The sequence below is a fragment of the Camarhynchus parvulus genome, chromosome 8, assembly GCF_901933205.1.
Source record: "Camarhynchus parvulus chromosome 8, STF_HiC, whole genome shotgun sequence".
In the NCBI taxonomy this organism is placed as follows: Eukaryota; Metazoa; Chordata; class Aves; order Passeriformes; family Thraupidae; genus Camarhynchus; species Camarhynchus parvulus.
In genome coordinates this window covers 4,246,604-4,261,131 of record NC_044578.1, presented here as the reverse complement: position 1 = coordinate 4,261,131, position 14,528 = coordinate 4,246,604, and the positions used below count along the sequence as shown (strand labels likewise).

The following is a 14,528-nucleotide window of genomic DNA, read 5'->3' as shown; positions in this document are numbered from 1 at the left end:
TTTTTCCAAGTAGCTGGGGTGAAGATGCAAGCAAACACTTTTCTCAGCTGGGTGCTTGCTGCACTGGGGCTGGCTCTGCACAGGGAGGGCTCCACAGGCAGACGGGGCAGGGTTTCCTCCTCCTGTGGGGGGTACTTACACCCAGGCAATGCAGTTGGGAGATAAATTGGGGATCAAGAGCCTGTCCTCACAGCCACTGCCCCGAAGCTGAAGTCTCACCTCTGCAACACACTCAACCTCCAAACACTCAGGCTCAGATCACACGTGGCACCATGAAAACGCCCTTTGCATTTGGGACAGGTGCGGGTTTACAAAGTTTTTCCACGCGTAATAAAATTTTACTCCTAATTAGGATAATAATAGCAAGTGCTAGCTCAGTTCTGCTGGCTTAATTTCCACCTGCTCTTTCTCTGCAGTTTGATGTGGTATTTGCTTCCTGTCATGCATTCTTGCATATTATTTCTGTGCCATGTTATCTTGCTGATGTGGTTCACTCAAGGAGTGGTCGAAACGCGGCTCTGACCGTGTGTCACCACCACCAAGTTCATTTGCCTCTGTAGGAGGAGGAAAATAACAATAATAAAAAATAAAAACAATAATAAAAAATTAAAAACAATAGTAAAAAAATCCAGGCTGCCTCATAACTGTGTGCTGAGCACATGTGCCTCTCTGAGCACATGTTGTTGTGAGATTTTTCTTCTTTTTTCTTCTTTCCCCTCCCACCTATGTTTGCAACCCAGCAAGCTGCAGGAGTTTGGTTCAGCTGCCAAGTGCCTGCTTTTCATGGGAAAGGTGTTTGAGCAGAGCATAGCTGGGAGCCCTCCTCGGCCAGGGGTTGTTCAGGACAACCAGAAGCTGGGCTGTGGCTCTTCAGACCTTATTTACTTGCATAACATTTCTTTAAAGCTCATAAGATTGTTGAAGTAAAAGGGATGCTGTCAGTAAAATGAGATTTGCTTTAAGACTGGACATAGAAAAGAGAAGATCCATGCAGACCCAGAAGTGCCCCCAAGCCAGGAGCTGGTGGGACCTTCTCATCCCTCCCATCAAAAATGGCATCTGGTCCTTTTTATCCAGTTGCCCTCCTGTACCATCACATCCCCAAATGCCACCCAACATCCACATCACACTTCCAACTGTCCCACTGGGCAAAGACCCTTTTTTTCTGTCAAGGAAAGGCCAACCCAAAGAAAGAATGCAGCTTTCACTGGGATGTTTAGTTGTGTTATGAGCTTTTATTTAAAAAGCACATTTATACAGCAATAATTTCGCAGATACAAACTTCAATTTTGTATTCTACAAAAGTCTTTGAATATTCTTCTCTTTACAAAATGGAACATTACAAAAATACAGACAATTTAATATGTTTTTTTTATACAAATGTCTCTAATTGTAGTTATTTTCATTAAAATATTACTACCACAGAACTACAATATTTTAGTCGACTATAAAAAAATTAATCCAATGCTTTTTTAAGCAGCAAAATGTAAATAACACAGGTCAGGACACAGTTTATAGTCATAGTGGATATATCTAAAATTGTTTCAGAAATAATATTTTACATAGTTAATTTTTAAGGTTTTATACATTATTTATATAATATTTATAATATAAAAAAAAATCATAGCTTGCTATAAGTTGAAATGATAGGACGGATTCTGTGAGAAGGATGTGCAAATGGCCGTTCTGCGTGTTCTGCGGGATCCCTTTGCAAATGCGCTTCGTGGAAGGGCTGCAAACCAAGCACCTGTGGCTTCTGGGCAAAAAAAAAATGCCATAATCACACCCGAGAGAGGCACAGCTGATTTCCCACCAGAGTGACCCAGCGGAGCACAGGATCTGGTACTGCCATGGCGCACCCCGGGGTGGCCAGGGAGGAGGAGGAGGAGGGGGATGAGGAGGAGAGGAGGGGATGCACAAACTGACTGACACCCAGGCCGGGACGTGCCGCCCAGCAGCCCGTCCCTAAACTGCAGAATAAAAGTTTCCCCAGGACTCGGCCCTGGGGTCGTAGTGCGAACTGAACGAGTCTTCAGCAGAGCCGCAGCTCCCCCGGCGCAAACCGCGGCTCCCGCGGGCGGGCACACACGGAACCTGCTGGGATTTTTCTCTGCGGGAAAGGGCTGGGAAGTGGAGGATGCTCTTTTCATTTAGGGACGCTCGAGTGGGATTAGCCCTCGGCAGGGAGCGAGCGGGGAGGAGGAAATGTGGCTTCTCTGTGCAGAGGAAGGAGCTCTCCGGCCTCACTGCGCGTCTCGGGCCGCTCGTTAAAGGCGTGTAGTGTGAGCAGAGAGAGCAGAGACCCTTCGGAGACCTTGGACTGGGCAAGCTTCTTCTACATTAAGTCACAGTATGGAAGAGAGGAGGCAAAAATAAACTAGGATGAAGAAAAGAAAAAAGCAACTCTTACGAACCAATCCCAGGTCTTGACTCAGTGCTGTTGCTCATACGTAGTGCTATACAATTTAGTCATGAGCTGGTTTTTTTTCTTGCAGGCATTGGAAATCTTCGTAGTCAGAAAAAAACCTAGGATGGCCAGCTTTCCAAAAATCCCTTAGTGTTCACTGGGCTGGGAACAATTTGGCGTTCACTACAACATGAACACTCAAACCAATTGCACATCCAGAACTCCGGCACCTCTCTTTGTTTGTTCGGCTTTTTGTGTAGTGTGGGTTGTTTTTGTTTTTTTCTTTTTCATTGTCACCTTTGCCTTAGTTGACCACCACCACCCCTTTCATCCAAATGTCGCAAGTTGAAAAGACCACAGAGTAAGACTTTACTGGTCGGGCAAGAAAGTCTCTCCCTACATTCTACTGTCTGATGAGATTTGAGAGCAGCAGGTAGTTGCTGTCAGCAGTCACTTTTTTTTTTGCAAAAAAAAAAAAAAAGTTTAAAATACAACACCCATCTGATTCCTTGAAGTTCTACACCATGTTGTGATGATTATTCCTCTCAATGATGTCCACAGGTGAAAGGATCTCCTTCCGGATGGGAGGTGGAGGCAGGCAAGTCTTTGTCTTGGGCTTGAAGAGATCTGAGACGTAAAACACCTGCAGGAATAAGTGGAAAAGGCAAACTTAGCCACAGTGGGTGATGGTTTGTTCAAAAAGTTGGTTTACAGAATACATACACATCTTTAAGCTGCAAAAATAGCACTTTTTGAATGCCTGCCCGTAACAGCTGTGAAATCCCAAGCGCCTGCTACCACCTTTCTGTACAGCAGAAAAAGGCTCAGACCTCACAAAACTGTAAAAACATGAGAGGACAACTTGATTTCTCACTGCGTCATCACCAAGTGCAACACCCAGACCTCTGCTGAACGGGTTGAAAAGCCAGGAAACAGATCCATGGCCTGCACTCCAATAAAATAACAAAGGTCTCCAAAGGGCTGGCCTGACTCATCCTGAGTGGTTTCAGGGATGGAGTCAGTGAAACAATTCATTCAGACAGACATCAGGTAGGCAATTAAAAGCTTTCAAGTTAAAACTGTGTTAAAAGCTATCAGCAGTGAGTCAATGGCAAGCCATGCTCCTCATGCCCCACCAAGGCACCAGTACAGAGCTAGGGTCTGGTGGAAGCCAAAGGCTAAGGAGAGGAGAATCTATTCCTGACTCCTTCTTCCTAAATATCCCGTGATGTAAGCCCTCTCCCGGATGTGAAAAAGCCAGTGCCTGGCAATTTCGGAAGGCAGCAACACAATAAGAAACAAAGTGCTGGGAGGAAACTTCCACATCCTCCTTTGGCAGCAGCACGAAGCTTATCAGTCCTCCAGGACTGGGGCACTTTCACCCTTGCCAAACCTCAGCCCTGTGCCAGAAGGGAAAAGAGTCAGACAGCACAGATCCTCTGGATGGAGCTAGAAGTGGCAAGGATTCATCATTTTGTCACCTGGGGCCACAGCCCCAAACTTCTGTCCTGCCAGTGACTGTCCCTGACAGCCCAAATGTGACAGCTCATCTAAGAAAGCCTTAAACCCCAATAATCCCAACTGAAGCCACGGGTCTGCTGAGCTGAAATCCCAGGATGAGCAGCACATGGCTGTAGCAATCAGCAGTACATTTGTTTTTTTCCTCCCACACCACTCAAATGCAACATGTAATCACCCAGATAAATCAGGGGAAAAAATAATTTCAAGGTGTTTAAAGAAATAATATTAGATTACGACTTCCAGGCTGGGTAAGACAGGGAGAAAGCAAAGGTTTGGTCTACCTGCATCTCCACATTTTCTAACCACCCAGAGCCTTGTGCAGCAGGTCAAGTTGTCCTTGCAAATAACTTTTGCAAGCTCCTATCAGCACAGCAGATAAGGCTCTAGCTGGACAGATAGCAAAGCTTCTGTACACAGCAATTTACTCCTACAACTCTAACCAGGAATGAAGGAAGCTGAGCTGGTGCTGCTTTGTGGAAAAGCAAAGAAGGAGCTGATGTACAAAACAGTTATTTTCTTGATGTATGTGCTGGTTGCTGGTTGTTTGGCTGTGTAACAGAGTTGATAAAGTTGTTTACAGGGCATCCAAGTGGCGGCCTTTGTATGTTTGGGTAAATAAAAGGATCCAGCTGATGCTCCCAAGGATCACAAGCTGGAGTCTGGCCCCTTGCTGCAGCATCCCAGTGTAAAACTAAATTGAACTGCTCTGGCACTGGTTTTATTTTGGGCTGTTAGTAACTGTAAACCTCCCATTTGTCTGGTTTGGTACATTTTTGGTGCCACCTCGCTCATTCATCCACCTCTGAGAGCTGGATTCAATCAAAAAGGTGTCCAACTTCTGCATCAAGATAGCCATGACAAATCAATTTATGGGAGGAGATTGCTGAGTGCAAGAAGCATCTGGGGATTGCTTTGAGTCTGGTCCTTATTTCTGACAGGAATGAGTTATGGTAGAGTGTCATCCTGGGTATTTTTGCTTTTACTGTGCTGCTTTTCAGATTTCAGTGAAAGGCTGGTTAAGGGGTTTCATTTCTCTTTAAACTGTATTTCACTTTAACATGGCTGAAGGTTATATAAACATTTATAGGAATCATGAAACGTGATCTTTGGGGGTTAAAAGTGTGTTAAATCCTCCTAATGCTTGAACTGTTTAACACAAAAAAGGACTAATAAACGTGCTAAGTTTTTCACTTGGATTAGCTCCATTTCCTGTAGAAGGTGCTCTCCACCCATAAAGAAAACTTGATGGGAGAAGACTGAGAGCATTTTAAGCCAATATCTCATATTCCCATTTAACAATTCCTATTACTTCTCATGCTATTGAAGCAATTTTTAATCATATACAGAGAGGTTAAAACAACTCCTCTGAGCTAACCAGAGCAACACTGGGAGCATGTCCTCCTGACATCTCCCCTTCTCCCTCTCCCTCAGATGAGACATAAACCACACAACACACAGCAAGCTGCCTGCAAGGCGCAGAGAAACTATTTCTATTTGAGAAATCCTCGTTGTATTTCACCCTGGCTCCACGTCTGAATGTTTCATCAGCTGGAAGTGCTTGACATTAATGTCTTCTGCTTGTTATTTCAGGCACTGAAAGACAAACGTGTCTGCTGCAGCACGACCTGGGTTTAAGCTCAGGCAGCCTTTGGAGATGAAATCCACAATTGGTTTCTACTGAAAATTATGGCTTGATAACTGTGGTGTTTTTACAGCCCTTGGCTATCACCAGGGTGGACCCTGAAGGCTTTGCTGGGGGAAGGGGTGGCTGGGAGCACCCAGGGTGGGAGGTGATGAGTCTCCAGGTCCCTCCCTCTGTTTCAGAGCAGCCTGTGCAGGAGAGCTGGGCAAGAACCCCCAGGACATACCAGGAATTTCAACAAAAAGCTGCTAAACTGCTTCTTCAGTGCAAACTCTAGGGTGTTTTGGGATGACTCTTCCTCTTGTCCCTTGCTGCCACCTCCCAAAATGGAGGAAAGTCTGCCACGCCCTACTAGGCAAAGACTCCCACCAGCAAAGCCAGGCTCTCGAGAACAGTACACTGCTGGTTCTCTGCAGGCTGATGGAATGGCACATCCCTGCCCTCAAACGCTGCCCTGAGTCCTAAGCTGAAGCCTGAGATGTTCCAGGTTACTGAGCCATTCCTGCAAAGCATTTAGACACAACTGCTCCTTTTACCAGCAGGCTGGGAGAGCAGCTCAGGCTCTCAAACCCGAGCCTGCCTGGGAAACTCGAGGCAGCTGCTTCCTATGACACAGGAAAACTATCCCAGCCCTGCCACAGCCTCCCCTTCCCAGCACAGCTCCCAGCTGCTGGAGGGCTGGGAGGGGACAGCCAGGCCTGCTGCTCTCTGTCCCAGCCAGGAAGCATGCGGACACCCATCCCAAGCTCCATCCGGAGAGCTATTGTCCTTCTGGAACCACTGCTGGGACCCAGGGATGCACTGCCCGGTCCCTACTCCCCTTCCACACTGTGCCTGCAAGCCCACTTCCCACCACAAAGACACACACTTCTCCCACCTCCCCCTCTGCCAGCCCTGCATGGGATGTGGGCACCAGGCAGAGGCAAAACCCAACAGCTACAGCTCACAGAGTTAATAATACTCCATGAAAATGTCCCAACAATGACATTTTTGTTTTGGCTTTGGAATATTATCAACGAGTGGGAAGTACATAAATAACCTATTTTCTCTCCCTGCAAAATATAATATTGGTGAACTTAACTCCTTGTTCCCAAGGCTGATTTACTTTTAGAACAGTTAAAAAAACCAAAAACACCCAACAAAAACCCCCACAAAAAGTGGTGAGCTGTTAAAATCTTGCTTTTGGGGAGTTCACACACACACAGAAACCACCACAGCCCCCAGCTCCTTTGTGTCTGTCCGAGGCAGCTGCCTGACCTGGTTCCCTCCCATCCTACCAACTTAAAACATCTTCACGCGTCACTTTGAGTTACAGGGCTGTGCAATCAGGTCACCCTTTGAGAGCAAGTGGCACGAGAACCAGCCCAGCAGCTGAAGAGAAGTGGGCACAGCTTTTGTTGGCCACTTTTTCAAGAGCCTTTTTTCCCCCTGAAAATCCATCAGCCATCAGGCACCTCCCCTGGTCAGGCTGACACCAGTTTTTGGAAGGATTGTGTGTGGAAGAGCCGTAATGCCAAGCACTCCAGACTCTCTGCTCAGCTCCTGGTGGAAAACCTTGCTAAGGAGCCTAACTGAGGACACTTACTCTGGGGGTGAATTCCCACAGTGAAGAGCAGCTCAGGGAAACAACAGTGTAGCCGTAAAGAGAAAGGAAAAGAAATATTGTTCAGCTGAGCGCCACTGAGAACAGCCAAAGTTTCTGGTGGAGAGGGAAACACCCTCCCTTGGCTGAACATCTTTCAGTACCCCCAGCTGCCTGGACCAAGCCTTTGGAGCCTCCCACCACATCCCCAGCTGCAACAGGGAACCACCTGAGCTGAACTTGTGAGGGTGCAAAGGCCCCAGTGTCGGGACTCAGTACATCCCTCCGGGTGCCCAGAGTTGCTGAGGACCCCGCCAGGGGGCTTGGAGACCCTGGCACGCAGCCCAGAACACCTGCAGGTTTGATTTTGACCCCTGGAGCAAGTTACCAGCTTTGTATGAGGACCTGAAAGTCACAGAGGTTTGAATAGTATAATAATAAAATATTCACAGGGTGAAAATGTAGATTTTAGGATTTTTGGTATGGGGGTTAAGGGGACTTGGGCATGTCCAGCCTTTCTTCTTCTTCTTCTTCTCCATTTTCTGCAGTGATGCTGGCACTTTGGGATTAGTTTAGAGTAGAAGTGCACTGTCTAACATAGGTGATAGGTATTGGGAATTAAGGTAAATATGTTATATGTAGTTTGTAGTATAAAAAGACAACACCGCCCTGAGGGCAGTCAGAGTGCCTGGGGCTGCCTGGCTGAGCACACCTTGGCTGGGCAGAAAGAAAATTTTATAGATAAGAATTAATAAACAACTTCAAGACAGAAAAGTGAAGAGTCCAGACTCTTTCTTCAGACGTGCGGGCCAAAACAGAGACATCCTGTACATCTCGGGGCAGCAATTAACAACCAACAACCCGAGACGCCAGGACCTTCCCAGCACTGTTCCTGCCCATTTTGCCCACTCACCACGCAGTAAGCCACCAGGGCTCCCTGTGCAAAGCCTGCCAGCACGTCGGTGGGGTGGTGCTTGTGGTCGGAGACGCGGGACAGCCCGGTGTAAAAGGCCATCATGATCAGGGTGAACTGCAGCAGGGGACGGAGCAGCCGGGCTCCCTTCCACGTGAATCTGGCCTGCAGATAGAACTGTGGCAAGAGAAGGAAACAAACAAAAAAAAGGTTGAGTTAGTTTGCACAAATTCGCCCAAAATGCAGCAGTGACTGCGCTGTGGGGGCAGCCACGGCCCTGTGGCTCAAGGAGGGGGAGTTGACAAAATGGAAGGATGCTCCTTGCACCTGTGTGGCCTCTGGAGGGATTTTTAACCCGTGGAGGGGATGAGGACAGAGGTGGATGGGCACAGCCCTTCCTCTGTGAGCCAGAAACAGGGGATTGCAACCCCCTGCAACCCAGCTCTGCTTCAGCCTCCACACAACACTGCATCCCAGTAAAGACATTCCCCCCCAGCATTATTAAACATAACAAAACTAAGGTCCCAAACCTGGGGTATTTAGGACTCATACCCTCTTTCAGAGGGAAAAGAAGAGTCAATACAGCGTGCTAAACCTGCAGAGCCGTCCTGAGAACTGCCACACGTGGCCACAACCACCAACAATGCGCACAACGCCACCCTCCAACACTCCCATCGTGCTTCCCAGCCCCCAGCCCCGGGGTTTGAGGGAAACAGGGAGCAGCTGCCCCACTGCACAGCCTGGGAATTCCCTCCCTGGGTGGGAATGCCAAGCAAAGCCCTGGCCCAGCCCAGAGGAGGGCTCTGGGGTAATGTCAGGCAGACACTGTGGCCCTGCCGTGACTATCTCGGGCCTGCTTCCGCCGCGGCACCGGGCACAGCCGGTTCCTGTGGGAACGGGGAAGCGGGGCGGGAAGAGAGGGCAGGAAAACAGCAAAACAGCAGCTCCTGCCGGGGATGAGGCAGGGAGGAAGGCTGGGGGAAGGGAGGGAGGGAGGCCACAGCAGCCTCCAGGCTTGGGGAGCAGTCAGGCTCAAAGGGTGTGAAAGTGCCTGGCAAATGCTGCTGGGCCTCTGCAGCCCAGGCCTGCTCTGCCTCTTCCTAAATGCAGCACTGGAGCCAGACCCCGTGGGCTGCAAAGGGCTGTGCTACATCAGAGGGCTGCAAAGGGGTGTACTCCCCATTTCTGCTCCTAAATGCAGCACTGGAGTCAGACCCAGTGTCCTTCAAGGGGCTCTGCTACATCAGAGGGCTGCAAAGGGCTTTACTCCCCATTTATGATCCCGTTTACATACCCAGAGCAGTTTGCACTGCCTTGATATGAAAGGGGATGAAGCTCTCACTGGGTTCCCTGAAACCACAAATAACTTAATGACAACATAAAAGCACAAAATGACCTGTAAAAGCAGAGCTAACTGGGAAGCTGATAAGAGGGATGCATAATTTTGGCCAATTTAGTATGTTTGGCTGTTGCATAAACACTGTATCTGCCCCTTTTTGGAAAGAACACACACTGGGCTCTTCAGAAGAAATGAAACATCACATTGTCTGAATGGAGCAGATGCTCCAAATTATCCAGATTGTTAGCCAATTAACATGGAAGGGAGCAGCACCAGAACAGCTCAGGGCTGGCTAATGCACATGGTGATCCTGGGGAATATATCTGCAAACCAGCCCAAGCCTGGGAACAGAGCCACAGCCCCATGGAGCACATCCCACACCCCACACCACGGTCCCTTCCACCCCAAACCATTCCATGATTCTGTTTTCATGCTCAAGAGCCTCAGCTCAGCCCAGGTGACAGTGCAAAACTCAGGTTCCAGTGTGCTGCTGCTGCAGAGCAAAAATAGCTCCAAGTATTATATATTATAAACCATCACTCTCAGTTCTGCCAAGAAGACTTGAAACCTGATGTCTTATTTTAATCTTCTGTTTTTGTCCCATCAAATCCCTTAAGAAGGAAATTTGCTGCTGTATAATCTGACATTCATCACTTTTGCACAGTCTGGACATCTTCTCAAATCTTTCCACCCCACAAGCCTGGACTAAAAAAGTCATCAAGAGGTGAGGGTGCAAAGTATCAATTAAAAATTAGCAATAAAAAGCAAACAACAATTTGAAGACACAATAAAGTAGGCACTTCTGAGGCTGAACTGTGTCCCTCCTGTGCAATCTTCAGCCCTAGAACAGGAGCAAAAAGCAGTGTGGCACCATAGGGGGAGTGCTAGGTGTCCCCCAAGCCCCCTCACACCCACACCTGCATATCCTGGAGAACTAAAATCCACAGTTTAGTCCTGTGCTCCTCAGACACTGCAACACCAGTGTGAGAAGCTCAACTGAGTTCCTCTTGCTGCCACAATAAAGGCCATGGAAAAAACTGCTCTTTAGTCCCCATTCATAAGAACAAAAAAAGAGCATAACAGCACTCCTCCTATTCCACAGGCATTTTATGAACATGCAGCGTTACAAAAGCTGCTCTCAAACACCAGGATCCCCTAAATACTTTCAAGGTGCTCCAAACTTTGCCTCTGCCCTTGGTATGAAAGAAAAACCCAGTTAATAGGACAAAGTCAAGAAGTGAAAGTAGAATTTAGGGGCTGAAAGGATCAGAATTTCCCTAATGCAGGAATTAGTGCTATTACCAAGAAATGGGAAGTTCCTGGAAATTTATCTGCAAATCTGCTTATGAAGGTGCTTTTGCTGTTTTGGTCGGGTTTTTCTTTCGTTTGGTTGGTTTGTTGTTTTTTTTTTTCTCCTGGGAGCAAATCTGAAATGCTGCCTGCTACAGACTGACAGATTTGGATGGGAATGTGGAGCTGGAATGGAGCCCTTCCCAGGAGGGGGTGGAAGAGTAAGACCACAACCAGGGTTATTTCCACCACAGATCATCACAGGGCAGCAAAAACCAGGAGCACCAACAGGAGCAAGGGTGGGAGAAATGGGATCACACAGAGTGGGAGTTATTTGGAGTTCCCATCCGCTGTCTCCTGGCAGAGGCTGGGTTACCACAAAGCACATGGCTTGAGGGATGTCACATCACTCTTCCTGTGCCAGGGGACTTCCACAGTGCTGCTGGAGAGTGCCCACAGCCACACACAGCCTCTGAGCAAAGCCAGGAGGAGCTGGCAGGGCACACAGGCTCAGAGCAGCACCTCCAGCCTCCCGGGGCTTTCTGCTCTCCAGAAATCCCTTCAAGCTCTCCTGCAGCAGGGCTGGACTCCATCACCCCCTCAGGCACACCTGGAGTTTCCTTCTGGGAAACAGCTGGGCTTGTTCCTGGCTGGCTGACCCCAAGTGACATCCTTCTCCATTCCTTCACCATTCCTTCTCAGCCCCATCTGCAAGCAGAGTGGTACCCAAAGTGCTACAGGGCCAAAACCTCCCCACCCCAAACTCATCCCAGTGTAATGCACTGTCCTGGCTGGACAAAGCCAGCTGGAGGCTGGGAATGCACAATTTGGCTTTTAGCACCAAGCTGGCCAGAAGGGAAGGACAGGAGATGGGCAAAGACCTCTCAGCATGTGCTGTTTGCCTCTTCCCTGCCTTTGCTGAGTGCACAGCATCCTCTCACCCCATCAGAATTATCCCCAGGAGCTCAGTTCACAGCTCAGCCTTGGCCCCTGATGTAATTTCCATTTTATTCTCTTCCTTAGGTCACCACTAAACCCAACTTCAAGTCCACAACCACCACAGAGGTTCCTTCACAAGGGCACATCACTGCTCAGCTGTACCAGGGCACCTTCTCCACCCTTTAGCAAGGAGCTCCAGGGAGAAGTCTCACACTCCCACAAAACATAAACCCAGCACCATCTCTCATTTTCCAATTCCACCAGTAGAACTCACCACAACCCATTCTGAAGCCTTCTGCCTCACCCACTGACACATACTAAATACACAAGGTTTGCTTGCATTTTATCCAGAATCAGCCAATATTGCTGAGGGATATTAATTCAACTTTCTTGATATTTAAATTTAGCTTTTCTGCGCCCTTTGTGTGATTTCAGGCAACTTCATGCTGCAAATAAATCAGCATTATGGTCTCATATGCTCCAGGGGAGTGGAAAGCATCCATTGCTCCCTGCAAAGACTCCCACACATCCACAGAAACAAGACAAAGAGGTGTGGGTCAGCTCCAGAGGGCTGCATGGAATAAGCTGTTCCATACCTCCTCTTTCCTCAGCCTGCTATAAATACGTATTACAGCTTGCTCAGCCAAGGGGTAACAAAGCAAGGAAAATTAGGACAAAGAGGATTACCCAAGAGTTATTTCCGCTTTTAAATTTTTTATACAAAGGCCTGATGTTAATTGAGTATTCCTGGTGACAAGAAGGCTGCGAGAAACTTAGCCCTGAGGTGTCAGCATTCAGAACCAAATCCCAGGGGATTTCACTGTGTTGCAAGTGCCTTTGCCTGGGACTTTTCCCTCGAAGCCCTCCAGGGCTTGGCATCTATGAGTGTTTTCCTGCTAGGAGCCCATGGATAGCACAGGGCTCTGCTGCTGTGCCAGGAAATGGGGAAGCTGTGGTCACTCAGCCACTGCTCACCAAATATCTGGACAAATCCAGCCCCACGTTGCAGGCAAAGCCCTGCGGGGTGCGTGGGAATCCAGGGATCTTCTCACAGCCTGACTGGAATCTTCTGGCACCCGTCTCCACCAGGTGAAGCAAACTTGAAAACATTTTAATGCAGAATGGGCTCCGAGAGTGAAGCCAGGGAGCGCCAGGAAAGGCGGGAAGTGACTTATCCTTGAAATATGAGGTATTGTTCAACCAGGAACACGCTCGGGACACGGCTGACCTGCCAGGCCTCTGCAGGACATGCTCAGCCCCACAGATCCCCCAGCTCTGCAGCAGCTCCTGGCACACTGCTGCTATCCAAAGTGTAGGCAGCAACCTGCTGCAGCACAGCCCTCACTTCCCAGGAACAGAGAGCACCCGTTTTGTCTTGATTGAGATGGTTCCCTGATTAAACCCATCAAACCCACCTCCTGCAGGCACTGGCATGGTGGATGCCACGTTTCTAAGCAGGTTTTCAAATCCCCAACTCATTCACTGAGGTGGGCAAGACAGCAGGGTTTATCTTGCATCAAATAAAATCCCTCTGGCTTACTAGAATCTCTTTTTTCTTGTAATTATTTTTTTGATATTATCAGCCTCTCCAATGTGTCAGATTTTCTGCCTCCCTTTTTCTATGAGATTTCTCTGTCAGGCTCTGGCAGTGACCAGGGAACTGGAGTGATGGAGAGCAGGGTGCTGCTAGACAAGCTGGAATCACTGAATCATTTAGGTGGAAGAGAGCCTTAAGATTGTTGCCTCACCTGTCTTGTCTCAAGTTGTCTTTTCTCCCTTCAATTAATCACCAAATACTTGATGTAATTTTTCCTGACTTCTTAAGACACAAGGCAACTGGACAGCTGGTCAGGCAGGGTCTGCTACCAGCCATATCACAGTTTTGAGACAAGGTGAAAATGAAAAATTAAAATAATTTTAAAGGGATTGCCCCCTGCATAGACAGGGGCAAGTGGAGCAGCCTGTTGTCCTGGGGGGTGTGGGAGTGTGGGGCAAAGTCTGGTGAGTGCTGACAGCTCAAGTGCTCCCATATGGGGACAGGGAAGGGCAGCAAAGAGAGACCAGAGGCATCTCTGCGCTCTGAGGCATCACACAGGAGCTAAACACCACTTCTAAAGCCTGCTGCAAAGTTAAAAACAACATCAGGCAGCAGCATTGGTGCAAAGCAGCAATGGAAAATGAGCCCTGCAGGTTTTCTGTGCATCCTGTGGGAACCTGGAACACACTCTGCAGTTTTGGGGTCTCCGCCCCCCAAGCTCTGTATTTCCATTTGTTTCTCACCTGCTCCAAAAGTGCTGGAATTTCAGAAAACACATGAAAAAAAGAAAGTCTATGCAGCAACCTGCAGCAAATGGGTCAAGCCCTGGTAGAGAAACCATCACCACCTTAATAGGGACTGGCAGTCCTTGCTGTACCCAGATGCTGGGCTTGAAAATACCTCAGGGCTGACTGGTCTGACTGCCCAGAGACCTCCCCAGAAATAAACGACTGCCCTTGTGAGCGATGGCTTCCAAACTCAGCTCACAAAGCTTTATGATGGGCTGAGCCTCCTGTGAAGCATCACCAAGGCAGCTCTTCATTGTAATAGCTGGGAGGAAACAGCCAAAACATTTGCTGGAGAAATTCAGAAGTTTTCCAAGAACAAAATAAGAGGGAAAACAAAGAAAGAATTTAATACGCCACCCACAGCTGCCTGGAAAGCCCAGTGATTCAGTTACAGGAGTTGCTCACAGGGAAGGGGATCCAAGGCTGAAAACGTAGCGGTCACTTATCTTTCCAGAGGGTAAGAGATGGGGGAGCACTGCTGATAGATAAAAGCTCATGTTTCATGTTTTTATCAGCGCAGTGCTGTTCCTCTGCTTGCAAATCCGAGATTACCAGGGACGGAGGAGGGGC

General features: G+C 48.3%; 1 protein-coding gene across 1 annotated transcript in view; it reads right to left on the bottom strand.

Moving 5' to 3' along the window:
• Positions 1-1,215: 1,215 nt before the first annotated feature.
• The window catches only part of PLPP3 (phospholipid phosphatase 3), a 43,768-nt gene continuing 30,455 nt past the window's right edge, over positions 1,216-14,528 (bottom strand). Inside the window, exons 5-6 of the mRNA XM_030953065.1 lie at positions 8,066-8,242; positions 1,216-3,050 (exon numbers count right to left, since the gene is read on the bottom strand). Coding sequence (XP_030808925.1) covers positions 2,925-3,050; positions 8,066-8,242 — 303 coding nt within the window. The 3' untranslated portion in view covers positions 1,216-2,924. The remainder of the gene's footprint in view (positions 3,051-8,065; positions 8,243-14,528) is intronic.